The sequence below is a fragment of the Brachycentrus maculatus genome, unplaced genomic scaffold (assembly GCF_059751285.1).
Source record: "Brachycentrus maculatus isolate JH-2025_06_01 unplaced genomic scaffold, ASM5975128v1 h1tg000007l, whole genome shotgun sequence".
NCBI lineage: Eukaryota > Metazoa > Arthropoda > Insecta > Trichoptera > Brachycentridae > Brachycentrus > Brachycentrus maculatus.
In genome coordinates, this window is record NW_028280762.1 from 2,168,426 (window position 1) to 2,191,433 (window position 23,008).

At 38.6% G+C, this 23,008-nt stretch overlaps 2 protein-coding genes across 3 annotated transcripts; one reads left to right on the forward strand and one right to left on the reverse strand.

Annotated features, from left to right (window-relative positions):
* Positions 1–513: 513 nt before the first annotated feature.
* On the reverse strand, positions 514–1,520 carry mRpL49 (mitochondrial ribosomal protein L49). The gene is made up of 2 exons (XM_088260196.1): positions 1,382–1,520; positions 514–1,040 (listed from the first exon to the last, which is right to left on the reverse strand). The coding sequence occupies exons 1-2, from the start codon at positions 1,499–1,501 to the stop codon at positions 582–584; spliced, it is 579 nt and encodes a 192-aa protein (XP_088116322.1). The 5' UTR covers positions 1,502–1,520; the 3' UTR covers positions 514–581.
* Positions 1,521–1,551: 31 nt separating this feature from the next.
* Positions 1,552–21,793, forward strand: east (enhanced adult sensory threshold). Of its 2 annotated transcripts, none has more exons than XM_088260177.1 (8): positions 1,552–1,845; positions 2,399–6,137; positions 10,887–10,986; positions 13,430–13,657; positions 14,672–14,907; positions 15,708–15,848; positions 17,105–17,271; positions 18,326–21,793. In XM_088260177.1, exons 2-8 carry the CDS (start codon positions 2,430–2,432, stop codon positions 21,090–21,092), a joined length of 7,347 nt encoding a protein of 2,448 aa, XP_088116303.1. In that variant the 5' UTR covers positions 1,552–1,845; positions 2,399–2,429; the 3' UTR covers positions 21,093–21,793. The 2 variants fall into 2 exon arrangements, with proteins under 2 accessions (XP_088116303.1, XP_088116310.1); XM_088260184.1 differs by having other exon boundaries at positions 10,887–10,941.
* Positions 21,794–23,008: the final 1,215 nt, after the last annotated feature.

Consider the following 23,008-nt stretch of genomic DNA (forward strand, 5'->3'; position numbering starts at 1 on the left):
AAAAGTTTTCACTCCCATATTTATTTAATATTACTATCGACTGGTACCTGAAGCACAAGATTGATCACCTTGCCTTTATATAAGAAACGATCAAAATAACACTGCATTTGTATAAATGTATAGTGCAGGGCCATTTTTATATTTTTGATGCGGATCAAGGTAAGAAGAAAAAAAAAGAGCTGTACTTATTTTCGCCTCCTTGATCTCATCTGGCTATGGCCGTTGCTTCTCACAAGCCATTCATAAACAAGATTTCAATTGCAAGAAAATGTTTGTTTTTAAAAAATAACCGTCAGGCTAACATAAGTAAACAAAACTCCAAAAAGGAGAGAAAATATTATTAATTGATATTAACACTAAGCACGAATTATTGACACGATTTTTATAATGATTTCAGTATGACATTTACTAATGAGAAATTACTGTTTTTCTTCTTCAAATAGTGTACAAAAGTATCTGGAATTCAAAGGGGGGTTTTAAAAGGACAAAAATAAATTAAATAAAAACTGCAAATTTAATAGTAAAAAAATTAACGAAATTTATTCAATTAACATAGTTTGATCTATAATCACAAATAATTTTTAAAATCCTTTTTGTCTTAAAAATTCCTTAACATCCTCTACAACATCTCCTTTAATTTCGATGTGTCCACACAACTCATGTACGCGGATAGGCACAATTGTACGATTTAGTTTATTTTTCAAATATTCCTCTAAGTGTTTCGCGAGCATCCAAATGTCACCTTGAACTCGACGAATGATAGAAATTTTTCGGACACCTCTAAATGAAGTCAACAAATAAACGGGGATCATGTGATTTCTATTCCTAGGAACATAATAAGGAAGATTCAATGCTTTGGAATTTTGTGGAGACCAGCCGGATGGATACACTTCTTTGAGTATTGGTTTTGGAACAGTTTTAGGTGGCATTAACCGTTCCACATATTGCCAGTGATCAGGGGATTTTAAAACTTCATAGTCCGTGAGCCCCTTTAAATCTTGTACAAAGGGTGACGACGTGAAACTTGAATAGGGCCGCTTCTGAAACAGAAAAAAATACCCATATGAAGCTGGTACGGTAGCTGCGTATTAAAACTGATTGCAGTATGGCGGCGGAAGAACATGAATATTTATAACTAATGTAGTCAAAGAAATAAATATATTGGTTGTAAATAAACAATAAATTATTGGGGTAATGAGATCAAGTAGAATGCTTAAGTAATTTCATAATCTAAATAGACTTTACAAAATTAATGAAATAAAAATAGTTTTAATTATTGTAAATAATACATCGAGTGTACGCATGAAATGGTACTGTCACATGTCACATTTTCAGAAGTGAATTGTACAAATACTAAGAGATAAAAAGTAAATCTAATTACCAGTAATGATTGCTGAAGTTGGGATCTAAAAGTGTCAGCAGCCCGATGTTTGATTTTGCCGGTAATGTTGGACGAAAAGCCTGTAAACGCGCGCTGGAAACAACAACGAGCCACCGCCATTTTGAATAGCGAATAGAGCAAATCGCTGCTGCCGACAATAATAAGAAACTACTCGCTCGAAGGAAACATCATGGCCGCGGAGTGTAGATATTTGGGCTTTTCAAAAATCCTTTTCTGAGTTTAATTTTGAGTTTATATCGAACTTTTTTGCAGTTTACTTTGCTCGAGTGTGTGTTTAATAGTAATTAAGTCGTTTTTAGTTGTTATCGCGCGTAATATAGGCGTATTTCGGCTTGACATATTCGCTGAGCGCCACGGTTCGGGAAATGAATTGTGCTTTTGGTCGACGCATACGCATTTAGCATAGCCATAGGTGGCGTTAGGTGGCTGTTGTAGCGGGGAAGGTAAGTTTTTTGACAATGTTTTTCTCGATTTTCCCTAAAATATTGTTTATGACAAATTTGATTTTTCGTTACATATTGTTTAAAAGGTCCTTTCATAATGTTGTGATATTATAATAGCGCTGGATTTTAAGCGTTTGTTTGTAGAAACAAGTTGAAAACTTGTCAAAAGTCAGAAAATCCCAATAGGTCATCGCTTTTGTTTACGATTTCGGAATACTTTAACAGCGTTGAATTATTTAACGATTCTTATCGAAACAAGTTAAAGTGGCGAAACAAAGTTTATTCTTTCGGTTTATATTTTATTTGTATTAATTCCTATTGTACTTTTAGAGTTTGGGTCACTTGAAAACACCGTGACTCGCTCCGTTACGCGTAAACTTTTGACAAGTTAAGGGATTCTGCTTTGTAACTCGTCATAACTGTGTTTCGTTTTATATTTTAACTAAAGTTTTATTCTTAGATTTTCAAATATATCGATGTATTAAATAAATTTATATATTAATAAATGAAATTTCCTACCGAAATGCTAAATCGTTCTCACGATTGTCAACAGGTCTCGATGTATCGAATGAAACGGAGATAGCATGGCCGCACGTGAAAAAAAGGCAAAAAATTTGTCGAACTCAAATGCATCGAGAGAATCACCCGCAACTTCCAAACAGACCAGCTTGCTATCTTACCTCGGCCCTTCCGCGGGCAAGGAGCCCTCCGAGGGCATGGACTCGGCGGGGGGCGCGGAGGGCGCGCGCCGCGGGCCGCCCAAGGGCAAGGGCGGCCGGCCCGTCAAGAAGCTCAGCCCCACCACCAAGATCAACACCCTGCGCGGCCGCAAGAAGACCAAGGCCAACTTCAAGCTCAACATCATCACCGCCAAGGCCGCCAGCCGCCGCGGCCGGCCGCCCGTCAAGAGGGAGCTCCCGGGCGAGGAGGCGCGCCCCGAGGACCCCGGCGCCAAGACGCGCGGCCGCAAGAGAGGAGCCGCCGGCGAGGGCCCCGACGGCCAGCCCCCCGAGACCTCCGAAACCGGCAAACCCTCGCCGGCCAAGGAAAGTGATAACAAAAAGACTGTAATTAAAACTCTCCCAAAAAAGGTTGTAAAAAAGAAACAGCTGATTGTCGCTCAAAAGGGAATCGCGAAGAAGAAAGTTCTTCTAGTTAAACAAATCCTGAAAACGGATGCCAAGCAAGTAGATCCTAAAGTTCTGAAAAAGAATTTGACCGCCAAGTTGAAGTCCGTATCAGAGAAGCTGGAGGCCAAGAAGGATACAGCGGAGGAAGCCAAGAAGGAAGACGCCCCGGCGACGGAGCCCGCGGAGCAGGGTGCGCCCGCGGGCGGCGTGAAGAAGGAGCCCGAGCTGCCGGACCTGCCCGCCTCCGTGCCCAACTCCCGCTCCTGCAGCCCCAGGACGGGCGGAGCCAGAAAGCGCAACAGCGCCGACGTTAGTATTTCCAAGAATGTTCCTACAGATATATCCGCAATACCGTCCACTATAAAGAGCCCCTATTCCACGAGATCCGAGAGGAGCAGGAGCCCTTTTCCCGCAATCGGAGAACACCCCCAGAAATTACTCAGAAATGGAAAACTACGCAGATTGAAAATGGGTTTGCAAAACAATTATTTTTTCGAGAGTGTGAACCAAGCACCCGGAAAGCGGAGGAGATTACTTTCCGAACATATGGATGAAATCGCGAAGGGTAAACGACTTCGATCGCATTCTAGGGATGGAAGCGGAATATCTGTTTTGGAATGTTCGGGTTTAACTGATTCCGAACTTAGTCTCTGGGAGTATCCGAGTATCGATACGGAGTGTAATAAAAGTCTGGAATGTAGAGACGATTCCAAGTCGCAAGATTTAGGCGTGGAGGATATTAAACTGGAGTTTCCTTCTCCGGAGAGTTCTCCGGTCACCACCAAGTCCCCGGTGGACTCCCCCCCCGCAGCCAAGTTACCGCCGGCGAAGGGTGCTGAAAGTGTACAAAATAAAGGAGATAGCATGGACAATGAGAATAATAACACGGATGAAAAGATTAAGACTGATGCGTTATTCGTAAGTGAGAAATTAACAAAGGGCGATGCCATAGACAGCGTCGATGATGCGCTTAAAGCGAACCAAAATGAGAAAATTACCGAAAAATCCGTTATACTAGATAACATGTCTAAAACATTCAACGACACTTCCTTGTCGAGAACTAAAACCACCAGAAGATCGGCGCGGCAGAGAAAGAGTACAGTCAAAGCGAAGGAACACGAAGAAACTGTTTTATCAGAAAAAGATTGTCTAGAATCAGAATTCATCGAAAGTAATATAATGGGTGTCGCGGCTGATTCTAGCCCGACGGAATCTGTTCTGGAGGAAATGAAAGCTACTAAAAGAGATGAAATATCAATAAAATCCATTAATAACGATCAGACTAGCGCAAAGATCACAACTAAGAAGTTTTACGGCGAAAGGTCGACCGAAGATAAGAAAGCCTCGGAGGAACCCGTCGACTCATCTTTAGCGCAAACAAACTCCGACATCTTGCCAGATAGCAATACTCTAGATGGAGACGATAATATCAAGCTTCATTTCGATGAAGAGGACGACCAGGAGGATTGTCCTATCGACGATTCATCTAAAGAAAATATTCAGGCCGGGTACGCAAACAAACCGCACGATAACCAAGATATCGATAAACTTATTGACAAACTTAGAAACTTCGAAGAACTCAATAAGAATTGGCAGGAAGAGAAAATGGGCAGCGTTGACAAATTGTCCGTTATGGTAACTAGCGATGTCGTCTTGATTCCCAAATCTAATGTCGAACTTAAGGTAATAAAAGATCTCCCTAATTCTATATCGTTGGAAAAGTCTGAAAAGCCGAAAGAAAATGTTCTCAGTTCTTTCGAAAATAATTCCGCAATATCTATTGTGAAAAAGGATCAAGTGAGAAAATCATTCGAAATAGAATTACCCAGCAGCGTCACTCTCATCAAAAGGACCGGCACATCCTCGAGAAAACATTCCACGGGCTCCATCAAGGAGGATTCTGTATCCATGATCGACAAAACTCTCGGCAAAGATGTCACATTGGAGCTCAGGAAATCCATCGACAAGGGGATCTTGTCTTTAGAAACTACTCCCGGCACTGCCAAGTCTTCCACGATAAGTACGGGGAACGGGCAGTCCATCAGTATATCCCTGAAGCCTCAGTCGGCCACGAGTGTGACTAAGGATTGCGTCACCGTGACACCGGCCCCCCTCAATATTCCGGCTCAAGTCCTGCCTATTCCGCCGGCCAATTCTGTAACAGCCCTCATTTCTCTCCCGGCAACTAATCACCTCATGATAACCCCGGTTCCCTCGGCTAGTTCCATCACCCCGGTAGCCCCCGTCACCCCCAGTGCGGGAAATTCCATCGACCCTGTCGCGCCGATGACAATCACTCCGGTGATTTCCACCATCGTGTCTCTGCCTACTTCTGTCACTCCGGACATACCCAAAGCTCAAGACGCTTTAAAGTTGCTCAACACCCAATTGATTCCCGAACCATCCATTCCTCAAACGAATATTATTTCTAATATTGTTCCCTCAGTGACCATTTTACCGAGTGTTTCCCTTCACCCCTCCACTCCGGTACTTCCTAGCGCTACAACCATTTCCTTGACCAATTCCATACCGCCGACACTGATTCGTACTTCTTCAGAACTCACAATCACCCCGGAAACGTCGACCGTTGTGGCGTCTATTACTGAATCAAATTCCAAACCGAGTGTCGAAACTATCATAGTCGCAAAGACGGATTCCGTTGCAAAAACCACAAAGCCGAGTGTTGCCGAGAAGTCGGTTAAGAAAGTGGCGGAACCGATCGCATCTTTAGTATCTATGGCTTTGCCTCTCGTCACCCCGCAAGTTACACAAAGTGAGCCCTCAGTCAGTCCTCCCCCTGTGATATTACCTATTGTCGAGTCGCCCGAGAAGCAGAAACAAAAGGAGAAAATACTGAGGACCCTGGGGTTACTGACGCTGAAGGAAGCCGACGAAGCCAAACTGGAGAAACTGAAGCAAAAGGAACTGTTGCACAAGTCGAGCAAATCGGCCGTGCCTAAGACCTCCAACAGCGACGCTTACACGGGGACACTGAAAACGGTCATTAAAATCAATAGAACTAGTCCTGATAAAAAGAAGTCAAGAAGTCCTCTCAAGATGACTTTCCAGAAGAGCAAGAGTCGAGGGAACAAGCTAGTCTCAGACGGAGCGAGCGGGGACAGTGAATCTGATGACAGTCCTCATTACACCATTCACAAGGAGGTGAGACACTTTACTTTTCTTTTCTGTACCTGAAACATCCCTTAGCTGTTAACCTGAAATAATCATGCAATCATTTATTTCTCATGAATAAAAGGGAGAACTGCAAGCCACATCCAATTTTCACTTTCCTTTTTACATATAGCTAGCTCACTCCTTTCAACAACGTCATATTTCAAAAAACTTGATTTTTCAGGAGATCGTTTTTAAAGTTTAAAAATATAACGAAATGTATTAAAAATAAATATCAATCCACTTATTGAACTTTGTACTGTGCAACAGATTTTTTTAGGGAAAACCTGAATATTTTTTCTCCATTTGAAAAATATTAAGTTTATTTTAAAAAATAATTAAACAATACCTGTTTTTTTTCAAAATGCAAAAACAACACTTTCTACCCTGTAGCGAGTAAATATTAAGTTAAAAATATGCCGCTTTTGGTGGAATATAGTACATTTTTTGGGCATTCCGAAAACATGCACAACTGAAAATTGACGATTTATGGTATATGACGTTGTTGAAAGGAGTGAGCGATATGCATTTTGTATTTTTATTATGTATTTTTTTCAATCCCCATTTAGTTTATTTTTTCCTAAAAACTGCATTTTAATTTGTCCAAGAATATTTAAAAAAAAAATTATAATGTCACTATGTTATGTATTGTTTCTAAAGGGCATATACACCCTTAACATACACCCTTAGTCGTTGATATTCACCCAGTCAACAGTTCCAATACTTTTGCGCTTTTCAGAGCATTGTGCCTCGCAGAATAGGATAATTATTTGTGTAATTATATTTTTAAGGTACATATTTGTCAAATTAATTTAATTGAAAATATTTTAGTGTGGGGTATTTATTTAAAGACAATGATAAATCAATCTTTCCGCTTTTATTGCCAATTTTGAATAAAAATATATAATGTTGCATGCAAAGTTTAAAAAAAATATATATTATTTTTATGTTATAAATGAGGATTAGATATTAGCCAAAAAAACTGAATGCTGAAATTTCAAATTGAGACAAAAATAAATAAAAACTTAGAATATAATTTTATTTTTCATGCTACAAAAATAATAGAATTAGATGTGACAAGTACAGATATTATGAAATTTAGTTAGGTAACTTTTCAGAAAAATAAATAAAAAGTATTTGCTATCAATATTTTTTTTTTAAATCACATACCTAAGACTGGTAGCAACCACAGTAAAAATTAGTTTGAGTATATTAACAAGCTGTCTAAACTCTGATTTCAGTTTTCAGCAAATGCAGAATAGTTTTCATGAAAGATTTAATGCTTTCACTTGTTTATAATTACACAATAAAAAACCTTTTTGGGAATGGCCAAGTGAAGGTAGAAAAATCAATTTTATTTCATGTCTTAAAATAAATTTCATGTAAAATTCAATCATAAAATACTTTAAATTTATTTCACAAATATGTATTTTAGCTACATAATTACACAAATAATGATCTTAAATGCCAAGACTTGAATCTATTTCCCAATTTACCCCGATTTTACTTTTTATTCAATACCCATTGTCCTTTACGCTATTGTTGGGACCAATTAACCCTTTAAAAAGTGGTTAAAACAAAGTTGTTTTATTTTATAAAGTTTATAAAATGTACCACAAAGTATCTGCGAAAAACATTCAACAAATTAACCCTTTGACTGATGAGTTTTTATGAAGTTTTTTTATTTCAAATATATGATATGAACACACTTCGGATAGGAAAGGTATTTCTACCCGTTCGGTCGATTGATGCCTACGGACGGGAAAGGGTATTTTTACCTTCTGTACTGGCCTTATTTCAAAGGCAGAAAAGAAGGGATTACCCAATGTTTTTATATGAATATACCAATGTCTTTGTTAAGGTCTTGACTATATGTACACAATTATCAAATACCGTCGCCAGCGGTCCGCAGGCATAAAAAAAAAATTCAATTCAAACCCTTATCCGCACCCCAATGATGCATAGGGCACTGCATTATATAAACACAGTATTATCTTAATCGTTAACACACGAAGGAAAGGTGATCAGCCCTCCGCTTCAGATACCAGTCCAGGGTAATATTAAATAAATATTAGAGTGAAAAAATCACTTATATTTATTTGACTCCCCCTGGGAATCGAACCCGTGACCTCCAGAATGGTAGCCGACCATGCTGACCATTACACTATGGAGGTGGACAAAAAATACCCGTCTGAAATATGTTAAAATATGTACAAAACATACAAAATAGTATTGACTTTGAGCGACAAACACATAGAACCACCCTACGGGAATACATTCAAGTACCCAATAATCTGTTAAATTCTTCTTCTTCTTCTTCATGAGCCCTTTGACATCCACTGCTGGATATAGGCCTCTTCCCCTTTTTTCCATTTCCTCCGGTGGGTTGCTGCCTGCAGCCAGTTTTTACCCCCCACAGCGACTATGTCGTCGGACCATGTCTTATGGAGTCTTCCGACACCTCTTTTGTTCTCCCAAGGTCTCCATCGTGAAATTCTTGGGGAATCTGTAAAATTAGTTTAAGTTATTTCTTCACCTTGGTGCCCAAATGGTGGGCAAATCTATAAAGACCATTTTTTTTGCCCGTATGTGGTACAGGCAAGTCGAGAAAGATGTCAACAAACCTCGTACAATTTTCGCCTTTCTTCGAAAGATTTTTTTCAGAAGCTTTTTCTATAAATACATGTATTAAAAGCTTCATTTTATCAATCCAAATTCGTAACATTCTTGAATTTGTTACATTGTAACTTCTTAATAGAAGAACTGAATATTGGCCTATTTATCACACGTTTATAATGTTTATTTATCCTGTCTGTGAACGTGTCCAAACATCTAATCAAATAATGACTGCTTTTTTATAATTGCTAGTTCTCCAACGTCTAAAATACTTTTGTCCGCCTCTGTGGTGTAGTGGATAGCGTGTTTAGCTACCATACTGGAGATCACGGGTTCAATTCCCAATGGGGGGGGAGAAAATAAATATTTACAACATTTTAAGTGTACAAAATACAAAATACTCACAAATCTGGATTATCTACAATTAGGAGTTCTTTTTTGACATCTTAAAGTGCGTAAAGTAATCACTTAAACCAGCCTATGACGGTCTTAAGCCCTGTATATGCCCAGATATATTCTTCACCTATGCTGAGATGTCAAAAAATATATATAAAATTAATATTAGTGATTTTACACTTGAATATTTATTTAATATTACCCTGGACTGGACCCTGAAGCCCAGGAGTGATCACCTTGCCTTCATGTAAATAATTATCAAGATAACACTGCGTTTATATAATGCAGTGCCCCATGCACCATCGGGTGCGGGTGAGGGTTAGAAGAAGAAAATACTTAATTTTTCTAGTAAATAGGTTTATTAAAATATTTTAAAATATTTTTCTCATTGGCATTATCAGTGTTTGAAAGCTACCCTTATCAAGTATTATTTGTCGTTATTTAAATTATAATAAACATCAAGATGGTACTTTGAACTTGAGTGTAAATGTTCCTTGTTTTTCTTTCTCCTTCTTTTAACACTCCTCTGCATTAAATGGTGCATAGGGCACTGCACATATAAAAGGAGTGTTATCCTGAAATTTATGAAGGCAGGGTGATCGGTCCAGCCCTTCAGGTACCAGTCCAGGAAAATATTGAATAATATAATGAAATATATTTTATTTATTTTGACCCCATGGAGAATTGAACTCAGGACCTCCAGCATGGTAGACATGTGCGCTATCCAACACTGTGGAGGTGGACAAAATAAAGAATTTAAGTTTTTATGATCAAAGTTATATAAATGTTTTATCATGGACAGCATAGTGTGTGAAGTGGCCACTTAAACCACCCAATGACCGATCTTAAGCTCTGTAAATACCCAGGCTTCTATATTCCCACTCTCCCTTATTATTGAAAACTTTAAAAACTTGTTTTCACAAATTAAACAACTTATCATATTAGACTTAAGTTTTTTACAACATTTTGAGTGTGTCCAAATACTTGTTCACAAATCTGGATTATCTCCAATTATAGGAGTATTTTTCATATTATTTTTTGACATCTCATCAAAGATGAAGAAGAATTTGGAAGTCTGGGCATTTACAAAATACAATATAAAGTTGTTTTTTTTTACTTCAGTATAAAATTTTCTTTTAAATGAGCTAAAAGAATTTATTAAAAAATTTTAACACACTAAGGACGGGTATTTTTTACACCTGCGGAGTCCTGGCCACAGGATTCGATAATTGTGTACGTTTAAGACCTTAACTAAGAGATTGGTACTAAATATTTATATAAAAACATTAAATAATTTTTTTTTCTGACATTGAATTAAAGTTGGCACAAAAGGTAAAAATAGCCTTCCCGTCCTTAAGCATCAATCGACCGAACGGGTAGAAATACCTTTCCCGTCTTTAGTGTGTTAAAATAATTGTTACAGCACCTTAAAGTAATTTTTTTTTTAAAAACTCTTCCTATATAAGGTTGGCCGTGCATTGCAATGTGGGGGAGTCTGAATGGTTCCATTCTCCTCACATGCGCAAACCATTGTCTCTTTCGTTACCTGCCCCACCTAACAACATCTTGGATCTCGCATATTTCTCTTATCCTGGTGTTCCTTATTCTATCTCGTAGACTCTTGCCAGATATGATCCTTAGAGTCTTCATTTCCGACTCTTAGCGCGTTTTTTGTTACTCTGTGTCCGCTCTGTATTAGATTTTTAATTGTTGCCTTTATGATTTCAGTTTGGAGGATCCTCAACTTGCAGTACAGGCGGGATAGAAAATCACGTCACTTCTGGTGGGCATCGCAAAACTCATTACAGTAATCGATTTAACAACCATGGTGTGTGGCTATTTACTGTTTCCTCTTACTATCTTCATTAAACCTCTCATCCGATCACCTCTCATCGCTCATCGCGGCTCTCGGGGACCCGCAATCTCCGCAATTTAGCAGAAAAGAACTCGGAAACAATCTCATTGGTTCAATCATTTCCTACTTTGTAATTTGTCTCCTGAACATCATCTACATTTTGTTTTTAATTCACTCTAAAGTTATTTAATCCATCTCTATAGTCTAGTGCAGTGGTTCTTAACCTGCCAGAGGTACCGAACCTCACCAGTTTCATATGTGCGGTTACCCCGAACCCCGAATTAGAAAAATAAAATTTGATTTTTTCAAATTCGAAACATAGGTATATATTTATACATAGGTGCATAAAATAAATAAAACCAATAAAAGCAAAGAACAAAACCTCTAAACATTATTTTATACTAGCTGTACCTGGCTATACGTTGCTGTAACTCAGTCTGGTCAAATGCTAAAGAATGAAAAGTGCATATAAAAACATGCGCATATTCGAATGCAAAGCTGTGTCTAAATTTCACACAGCAGTAGATGAATAACTTGAGATTTAAAATTTTTATCAAACAACTGTTTTATTTATATATGGTAGAATAATTTGTCCGCTTCCATTGTGTAATGGTCAGCACGCTCGGCTACCGTTCTGGAGGTCCCGGGTTCGATTCCCAGAGGGGGGGTCAAATAAGTATAAGTGTTTTTTTCACTCTAATATTTTTTCAATATTACCCTGAAGCAGAGGGCTGATCACCTTTCCTTCATGTGTTAACAATCAACATAACACTGTGTTTATATGATGCAGTGCCCTATGCACCATTGGGGTGCGGATATCGGTTTGAAGAAGAAGAATAATAATTTTCACACTATATTTTAATTTACAAAACACACCCCTCATAAACATTGAATATGTTATAATTTGACTAACATTTGAGACAATTTTGTGTAATATTTATATTTTTTAAATTTTGAATACCACATGAGATTGACAAGAGTTCCTTTTCTGCAATTATTATGGATAAGACTTTTTTTCTATATAATATAATGAAGAAAAATTTCACACAATATGTAATATCAACATCTGGTTTTTATTTTGATTATCTTATTTTATGCATATTTTTTTTTTTAATAAACACATATTCAATGCATACAGTGAAAGCAATATCTAGTTTAGAATTTTGTTTTTTAATAATACAAAAAGTAATAGCAATGAATGAATTATTTTTTTTAAATCACTAATATTTCCATTTTTTCTTATTAATCCGTTTATAATTTTTCTTGAATTTAAATACTAGTTGTTGGTACAAGGAGTAATTTTAATTATTTTTTTTAATCAACTAAAAAATGCATGTTCTTTTTATTATTTTAATTACAATATTTAAAACACATGAAGATTCTTTACAAAAGAGAATGTGACAGAAAATTAAAAGCAATTAATTTTCCGACAGCATTTTGAGTGTGTCCAAACGCTTGTTCACAAATCTGGATTATCCAATTAATCCAATTAGGGGTTATTTTTCCATTCTTTTTTTGACATCTCAACATAAATGAAGAAGAATGTCTAGTCAATTGCAGAGCTTACTACTGTCATAGGCTGGTTTAAGCGATCACTTTAAACATTCACCAATTCTACCCATGATTGAACAATCACACTACTCTTCTTGATATATTCAAATCAAAGATCAAACTCGTAGCACAGTATGCGCGAGTTCACTGTAACCATCTATGGTGGGACGAGGAAAGCTTTTATTAAGCAGAGACTCTTTCATATGTATGTGAGATCCTAATCCTGGATTATATTCACATATTATAATTCAAATGTAACTTCGTTTTAAAATCACTATAAATATTCTATTTTAACTTAATTATAACTTGATTAAGAAGCGATTTGCTTCGAAACCGGTGGACACTATATTTAAGTTATCATAAAATATTTATAGTGATTTTAAAACAAAGTTACATTTTGATTGAAAATTGAAAATCACAAAGTTATTGCTTCAAGTTATTGCTAGTGTCGGGTTGTGGTCCCGTGGTTAGTGTCGCGGACTCTTAAGTCAGAGTTCCTCAGTTCGAACCTAATCTACCACAATTTGATACCTATTTTTAATAATGAGCCGCTTAGGCTCACAGAACTATTATGAAATTGAAATATTTGTGTGAATAATTAAAACACAAATATTTCTCTTTTCTTTAAAAAAAATACATATATATTTATATATCAATTACATATTCACGTATTAGAGAAACGCTTGAAAATATTTTCAATTTTATTTTAACTTATAATTAGACCAGTTAATTTATTTACAACATTTTGAATGTGAACAAGTATTTGGACGTACTTAAAATGTTGTAAATGTATAATTTTTGTTGGTTTCTCTTTGAATTGATAATGAAGACCTTGGCGGATATTTTGACCTGGTCATCATTCCAGACTCGGCGCCCGCAGACCCCCTGACGGAAGCGCCGACTGAAGCGGCCGCGGGCAAGGAGGCGGTGAAGAACCTCGTCATCCCGGAGAAGGCCTCCTCGTTCGCCATCCACCCCGGCCGGCTGTGCCAGGACCAGTGCTTCTACTGCGGGGGCAAGTTCGGCCTCTTCGACACTCCCTGCCATGTCGCGCAGATCAAGTCCGTGGAGAGGCAGAATAAGATTCTAGCAAGTGAGAAAAATCTTCCATAATTTTATCATTTATTTTTATATTATATTTTATATTTTATTTTATTTTGTTGATCATTGTAAATTTTTAAAAAAAACTAGCTAACTATCACGCCGCTTTCCGCAGGGGTAGGCAGAGAGAATAGAACGCCACACCACTTTGTCTTTGCAAACATTCTTCGCCTCTTCCACGTTCGTGCATCTCCTCACACATACCCGCCAATTATTACATTATTGTAATTTTAATTTCATTATGAAATGTATTTAAAAAAATGTTTAAAAACATATATGGCTGAATAATTAATGCACCCATCACGTAGTCAAGCTGGAATAAAAATTTATCGATATCCATTCTTGAATTGTTGGGTAATATATCCAAAATTGAACAAGGTTTATTGGATTGAATTTTACATTTCTTTATGTGTATGTTAATACGTGACGCGTTTCGTCTTATTAAGACATTATCAAACACTCTATAATACGTCTTAATAAGACGAAACGCGTCACTTATTAACATATACATAAATAAATGTAGAATTCAATCCTATATACCTTGTTTAATTTTGGATATATGTATTACCCAACAATTCAAGAATGGATATATCGATAACTTTTTATTCCAGCTTCACTACGCCATATATGTTTTTTAACATTTTTTTAAATACATAATGAAATTAAAATTACAATAATGTAATAATCGGCGGGTATGTGTGAGGAGATGCACGAACGTGGAAGAGGCGAAGAATGTTTGCAAAGACAGAGTGGTGTGGCGTTCTATTCTAGTTACAATAAATATTCATTCTTCCTTTGTTTTTTTTCTTTCCCAATATTATTGTTTATTTATGTTTTATACTGATTTATTATATTTCAAAATATGATAAAAAAATATAATTGTGAAAAAAGAAGGGTGGCTTTTTTTGGCCCCAGTTTTGTCCAAGAAATTGACCACAGAAGTGGTTGAGTTTAATTTGTTAGTATATTTGGTAAGCCCTTGCCTAACGTGCACCGCTTGTTGCAGACGAGGAGAAGCTGACGGTGGACAGCTGCCTGTGCGACGCGTGCTACCGCCACGTGGACCGGCGGGCCAACTGCCCGGGCTACCGGCGGCGCGCCCTGGGCAGCGGGGGCCCCCTGCCGGCCAGCAGCGCCCCCGGCACCACCGCCGTGTGCTGCGCCACCACCTGCCGCCGCCCCGCGCCGCGCTCCCTGCGCCGCAAGTGGCTCCTCAAGATGAAGGCCAGCGTCTCCAAAGTGGTGAGGAACGACTCTAATACTTGACACACTTAGAACGATTTCGGGTCGGAATCGGATCTAGCTGACTAACTGAACTAACTTCTAATCTAATTGTGTCGGGTTGTGATCCCGTGGTTAGTGTCGCAGACTCAGAAGTCAGAGTTTCTCGGTTCGAACCCACTCTACCACAATTTGATACCTATTTCTAATAATGAGCCGCTTAGGCTCACAGAAATAGTATGAAATTGAAATATTTATGTAAATAATCAAAACACTAATATTTATCTTTAAAAAAAAATCCCTTTCACTGTCTACATTAAGATAACACTGCGTTAATATGATGCAGTGCCCTATGCACCATGGGGTACAGATAAGGGTTTGAAGAAGAAGAAGAAGAAAGTCATGGTATCTCAAGGATGAATTTTTCTTTGGATTTAAATATTTTACACCCTTAAATAGTGTTCGTCGACTAGAACTAATGTGTATTGATTGACATTTTTATCGATTGTTGCGTGGTATGATCGATAATCCTGAAATTATCCGTAGCATTGGTCTGTATGTTCCCGATAGTTACCTTAGACAGTGTTAGCATAGATTGTTTCACATGCCTGTGGGAAGAGCTACCGCTATGCTGAATACATAATATCATGCTGGATATTGATCTGTCCCTTGTGCTGGAGGGGGTATTCCGAAGCACGATTATTCTATAACAAGAGTGTTCTTGTTTACTTCATAATTTTTGTGTTAATATAAACGCTTTAAATTTGAGTTTGTAATGTATATGCCAATTTTAGTGAACAAGTTGGATTTGTGCTTTGCAGGTGCAGTTGGATTGGGACTATCCCGGGCAGCTCACGATCCCGCTGTGCGACATCCACTACCAGGCCATCTCCCACCTCATGGTCTGCGGGCTGTGCAAGAAGCAGATTCTCTCCAGGAGTCACATCCACTACATCAACCAGGTCGGTCTTACTCATATACTATACTTACATATAAACCGAATAAACCAATACCAATCCATGGATACTTTTTTTTTGTTGGGAACAGACTGTCTTGCAATTATTTTATTTTCTATAGGTTGATTTATTTATTTATTCACACAAACGCCCAGAGGGTTTTTACAAATAAAAATTGAAGTTACAAAAAAATATAGAGTTGTTATAAGTTACAAAAAAATATAGTTTCTTGAATGTTTTCCGCAGATACTTTGTGGCACATTTTATAAACTTTATAAAATGAATTAACTTTGTTTTCACCACTTTTTTGAAAAAAGTGGTGAAAACTAAGTTAATCAATTTTATTAAAAATATAGAGTTGTTATAAGTATAAGTTACAAAAAAATATAGAGTTATAAGTACGTATAAGTTTTATTATTTTATTAATATTTGCTTTAAGATTTATCTTTATGTCGTGACCAGACGCATAACGATCAAGATACCACTGTGTCAATATGATGCATGCCTTTGCATCATTGGGTGCAGATAAGGGTTAGAAAAAGAAGAATATTTTTTTCAGATTTATTCAGTTTATTTATCTTGATTTCTAACCAATATTCAATGAGGATGCCCACGCCGCGAATACCTAAGCGACCTATACGAAGACATGGGCTGCTGGATGTATGAGGAGCTGAAGAGGACCAAAAATAGGCAAGAATGGCAAAAGAGATGTCATCTGTTGCTACAGACCAATCCGCAGGATTGAGACCAAAGAAGAAGATTTAATTAAAAAACATATTTTATTCATCCAATACATCCAACATTGACAGGCATCACAAACACACGAATAATGACAACTCTACAGCTCGGCTGTCCAAACTTTAAACACAGTAAGGGCCATTTTTTTTTGTAGTACGTTTTTTTTTGCATTTTTGGACTAAGTAGAATCCACTTAGTCCAAAAATGCAAAAAAAAACGTACTACAAAAAAATGTCCCTTACTGTGTTTTGAGTTTGGACAGCCGGGCTGCTGACATCAATGTATTTAATGAAGAATATTATTTCCTGTACCGGATTTTGGAAGTCATCAGGGAAGACAGGGAAAATGACAGTTTACAGCTGCTAATTCTAGAATGACTGGTTGCGGATGCATTTGATGCGGATGCGGATCAAACTCGGGACCTCCAGTACGGTAGCCGAGCGTGCCGACCATTACACTACGGTGGCGTTCACTAGAATTGGTCACCAATTTTTATTAAACGGGTTGTGTGTTGTTATTTGTAGGAATACCAGGCCCTGAACCCATTGCTCGGGGGGCTGGGGCTGCCCGTGGTGTTTCGAGAGCGCCCCGTGGTGTGCAAGCTGTGCCGCTACTTCTGCTCGCTGCTCCTGCGCCCGCCCTCCGCCCACCAGCTCAACAAGAAGGCCTTCCTCGTCACCTATCGCTTGAGGTATTGTCCCTCGCTCGCCATTGTCTGGGGTCACTTTAATTGGCTTTTTATGTTTTCTTATCTGTGACTTTCTCGCAATAACAGCCTGTCTACCACATATTATCAATTATTTGTGATGTACAATTCTATAAAAGCACAAACAGTAAAAGCTTGTCAATTTGAAATTGAAGTCAGTGAAGAAGAGATGAGGGTTTGAAGGAAGAAGAAAAGAAAACATTCTTTATTTTGCAATATGACAAAATGACGAAAACGGTCTGGTCAATTAAATACATTGCTCCTTTCAAGAACATCATAAATCAAAAATCGTCAATTTTCAGTTGTGCATGTTTTCAGAAAGCCCACAAAATGTACTGTACCCCAGCAAAAGCAGCATATTTTAAACTTTCTACAGGGTTGTTTTTGCATTTAGAGGAAAAGGTGTTGTTTAATTATTTTTTTTAAATACACCAAATATTTTTTAAATGGAGGAAAATATCTATTGCACAATAAAAAGTTCAAGAAGTGGCTTCATATTTATTTTTAATACATTTTATTATATTTTTAAACTTTAAAAACGATCTCCTGAAAAATCAAGTTTTTTTTATACATGACGTTGTTGAAAGGAGTGAGCGACATATAAACCAAACTATTCTTCGGTGGGAATTAATATGAAACCATTTTTTAAGGACCTGAATTTCATATTTTCAAATTAAAACAAAATTCAAATTTTCATCAATCATCTTCTACTATGATTTAAGTTTATTTATTTGTTAAATATAAACGTACATATGTATATACATACATTCATTTATAAATTCATATACATAATTATTTTTTGCAGAGAACCAAGCCACCTTATGTGTCTTGTTTCTTGTCTCTTTCTAAAACTAGTAGGTTTTTTATGTATATTCAAAAATGTAAGATTATTATCATTTATATGTACATAATGATTTGTGTTAATAACCAGTACCCTCTGATGAATTATGAAGATATGAATAGATCTGCATTAATAACTCATTTTGATTGAATCTTGCTAATGTCACGATGCGGGTGTTAATTTTCCTTTTTTTTGCAGATTGCTAAAAGCGCATAATCTCCAAACTCCCGATGAATCGGAGAAAGACACCAGTGAAGATGTAGCCATCTCGGATGTGAGTAGAGATCAGAACGATTCCATTAGGGAAAGGAAAAAGGGGAAGAATGGCAAAAACAAAACCAAGAAATCTGTTGAAATCCGTAAATCCACCGATGGCAATTCCTCCAAACACTCGAGCAACTTGGAACACGGTAACAAGAAGCATAGCGCTTGGAAAGATCAGAATAGTTCGGAGAAGAGTCACGGCGGGATAGAGGAGGATATAGAGTCTCTCATCTCCACCAACACTATCCCCATTCCCAACGCCAACTCTAAACCCGGAAGCCATACCGACACCGCCGCCCACTCCATATCCGAAGTCAGCGACAATTCTGACTTGGACATGATCGACTACGATAACCCCCTAATTTCTGCCATAGACAAACAATCGGAACTCCAATATCTGCTGCAGAAACGTAATGTTCCTTCATCCACCATACTGCAACGAGGTCCCATTTCCAATTTGACTCACAAGTCCAGAAACATCTTGAAAGTTCACAACGCATCTACAGTTAGCAAAAATCAAAAAATCCAAGACAAAAATGCCAGAAGAATTCAGAAACTAGGACAAATTATTACCAAGAATTCTGATATAGAAAAAGCCTTGTGCAGCAAGTTGCCCAACCGAGAAGAGTTCACAATAGAGGCCGCAGGTAGTCCCGTCGGTGACGCGGCCGGGCTCAACGTGCTGCGGAATATAGCCTTGAACGACGAGTGCACTATAGAGACCATCCCGCCCAAGTCTTCCTCCAAAGGAGTAGATTTCCACTCTCTCAAGAGCAAACTGCAGATGAGTAACAGCTTCACTCAGATAAAGAAGAACCTCAAGGCTCTCTCCAGCCGAATTCCCGACGATTCTCTCAAGCAAAAGTCGGATCAACGCGACAAGTTTTCCAACCCCGTCCGCAGGTTGGAGACCAACCCTTCCATCTCCGTTCGGGAACTGTTCCCGGGCGAAGAGGAAATGAACCTCCAATGTTCCATCGAATTTGGGAATGTGAAGGGAATCACTCCGGAAGGATGGGAGAAGTGCAGCTCGACTATTCAGTATGACTCGGAGACGAGGAAACTATGGCAAGAATTGCAGAAGCCGTACGGGAACCAATCCAGTTTCCTCAGGCATCTCATCTTGCTGGAGAAGTATTTCAGGAATGGAGATCTCGTTTTGGCAAACAACGCTAACTGCAACGCAGTCACCTACAGTGAATCCGCCCAAAATAGATTGAGATCCTACGATAATATTCCCAGCAACGGAGAGCCCGGACACCTACCGTACTACGGCAATCTGTTACCCAAGAACTCTTCTCTCACCGTTCTGCAGCACCCTCTACCCCCGCCTCTTCTTCCCCCTGACAGCTCTCTCGAGGGAGCCAGGAAGCCGGAGTCCAGTAGTCTCATAGATTTCAGGAGACAAAAGTCGGGCGCGGTCGGCGGAAAGAGTTTGCTCAAAACGAACCAGAACGCCGCCACCGATCACCACAAGTCTATTCCTCACAAGAACTCCGCCGGCATGGCCAGACCGCTGGATAGCTTTCTCCCGCCTTCCGTGAACCACGCCAAAATCCCCAAGAACGTTCCTATATCCATGGCGCAGATCGACCAGTCGTTCAACGTGTCCAAGCTACCCAAGAACGTACCGCTCAGTCTGTCCCAGCTGGAGAAGCTCAGCAACCAGCTCCCCCTGATGCACGTCCCTCCCGCCCCGCGGCCCCCCACCCCTCGCCCGCCCTCCCTGCCCCCGCCCGCCGCCCTGGACCCCAAGAGCGCCACCCCCAAGACTGACTCCTCCCACACAAAACCCCGCGCCCCCTCACTACCTCCCGAACTGATCGCGATCAACTCGCAGCACTCTATGCAGAGAAAGTCCATCGAGAACGTGCTGAAGAACATTCAGCAACTAGCGAAGGGGTCCTCCACTCCCGTGAGTCAAGCCGCTCCGTCTCTTCCGACTCCCGGAGTGTCTCCCGTCGCCCCCGGGAAGGCCGAGGACCCCGCTCCGCTGCCGGCGCCCGCCAAGAAGGCCAAGGGCGGCTCCAAGCAGTGGCGCCCCACGCTGATACCCATCACGGACGACAGCAAGGTCCGCAGCGACGGGGACGTGCTGTACCAGACGGCGGACGGCCGGAGACTACCCAGCCTGGTGCAGGTCATGTCGGGCGGGAAGCCGTACCACATCACCATCCAGGACTACAACCGCATGTGCGTCATGCGCAGAGAGAAATTAAAACAGCAACAGAAAGCCCAGGAACACCCCAAGAAACTTTCCTCCGGAAGCTTACCTCCTCCGTCTGGCGCGGAAGTATCTCAGGATATGGCAACCGTCACCTCGGATAACAAGCCTCCATCTCCCGCGGCCGCTACCCCCGACGCGGTGGAAGTTCAGAGTGAAGAGAGAGCTAGTCCTGCCACCGCCAAGAGTAAAGTGGAAACGGTTCCCGACAAGACGGAAGCGTCCGTCGTTCCCGAGGCGAGTGCGGTATCGTTACTTAAGAATGTGGGCCTGAAGAACATAACGATAGGTCCAGTGAGCGCCCCGGCAGAGGCCAAGAGTTCGGCGGCGAGCACCGCGGCGCTGCTGCTGACGGGAGGAAGCGCCGTGTCCATCCTGCCGCAGCTGCCGGCGGACGGAGCCGTGCTGCTCCCCAAGATCCCCCGCTCCCTGACGGTAATCCCCCAAGTAGCCCCCCTCCCCCCGACAGAGCCTTAAACCCCCACGCCTCTTATGTACACCGTTAGGAAATACCTTTAAGTAAAATGAAGAATTTAAAACAATACTGATTAGTGATTAATGTGTGCCTAAACCGCAGATTAAAAATGCATGTATATATTTATAAAATAAATCTCATTCTATTCTGTTGAGTAGAAGAAAGCGGATGAAAGTAGCGATGATTGAGAGGATTGGCAAGTATCGCGAGGCGAGGCTGTATATCGACGCTTAAACCTAAATAGTATACGCTATTCCATATATATATTTTTAACAATATTTGACAAAAGGTATATTGAAATGTTAAGTCTAAAATAAGATTTATTCTTTGATTAAAAGAAATTGTTGAAGAGTGGTGCATATTAGTATATACAACAACAAAATTCTCACAAGTGTAAGATTTTTATATAATTTTTCACGTCGTAAGATATGACCGCTTTCATTTTATTTCCCCTTTATAGGTTATTTTACATGATTTTAGCGATAATTGATTTACGATAAGACTTCATTACTCCCCCTTATCAATTATTGTTTCGGACCTTCAATTACTAAAAACAATGGAACTCGTTCAGTTTTCATAGACTCTTCCAAAGATAGTGAGTTAGCGATATGGTTAATCATTTTAATGTAATGCCTTATGTATCAAATAACTTGTTAGGTTTAATATAAGTACAATTATGTATCTAATAAACATATCTTATCAATTCCCTTGTTTTATTTCTGCGTAATTACATGTTAGACCAGCGTTTCCCAACCTTTTTGGCTCACTTACCACTTGGTAATACATAATGCTTAATTGTACCACTTCGTAAAAATTATTGTATTTCGAGAAATTTGTTATTCTATTTGCATTATAAATTTTATAGGATGACTATATTTCCCAAAACTCAATTTATTTAAGTTTTTATAAAAATACCATAGGTTTTAATTTTTCTGATAAAAATGAGACATTTGAACTTTACATATCACAAATTTAAAAGTGCACTCCAAAAATACGATATTGATTGTTAGATTTTTGAACATCGACTGTACATATTAACAACTGTACTGTATATTAATTTAAAAATACAGTAGTTCACATGATATTTTTGTGTCCGATTTTTCTTCTCATGTATGCCATTACTGATTATTTTTCGCGTACCACAGGTTGGGAACCGCTGTGTTAGACAATTCAAAGTTTCCGAAGTTTACAAAATATATTGACATGAATTATTTTATTCCAATAAACGCTAACAATGTACGATTGTTAAATAATTCAATGGTCTCATATTGATGGCTTGAAAATTATATTCTAAAATAAAAACTTGAGTATTTTTATTCAATATTTTTCTGTTTATAAATAAAAAATTAATCTTATTTTCTTTAAGCTTTTCAGTTAAAACATGTCCTGTAAATATTAAAATGTTTTCTTTTCAAATAAAAAATTAAAATTGCCTTTTCTTCTTTCTATTAATTTTAATATATATTGACAGTGGATAAGCAAACCCCTTTTCCAACATTTAATTCATCTACAAGAGACGTGACATTTTCCTGATGTACAATATTTAGTACTGTGGAAAATATATGTATATTTGCTGTGTTGTAAAAACATTAAAAGTAGGTATTCAATACTGTAAATTGGAAAAAAAGTTTATTTTATTTTTAAAAAAGAAGTATCTGTGTTTTTATTATCTACAAAACCACTTCAATTTACACTATTTCTGTTAGCCTAAGCGACTCATTAGAAATAGGTATCGCATTGTGCTGGAGTGGATTCGAACCAAGAAACTCTGACTAAAGAGTGCGCGACACTAACCATGGGACCACAACCCAACATTATTTGTATCATCTCCTGTGGACAATCTAATGTTCATTCTTCAATTGGCAGATACATATATTTACGCAGCTTACTATAAATGAAACCATTTTGCGCTGTTTCA

Coding starts and splice junctions, on each gene's coding strand:
- east (XM_088260177.1), top strand. CDS start 2,430: ATGGCCGCACGTGAAAAAAAGGCAAAAAATTTGTCGAACTCAAATGCA. Junction 13,658..14,671: donor GCAGAATAAGATTCTAGCAA/GTGAGAAAAATC, acceptor CGCTTGTTGCAG/ACGAGGAGAAGCTGACGGTG. Junction 15,849..17,104: donor ACATCCACTACATCAACCAG/GTCGGTCTTACT, acceptor TGTTATTTGTAG/GAATACCAGGCCCTGAACCC.
- mRpL49 (XM_088260196.1), bottom strand. CDS start 1,501: ATGGCGGTGGCTCGTTGTTGTTTCCAGCGCGCGTTTACAGGCTTTTCG. Junction 1,041..1,381: donor AACTTCAGCAATCATTACTG/GTAATTAGATTT, acceptor TTTCTGTTTCAG/AAGCGGCCCTATTCAAGTTT.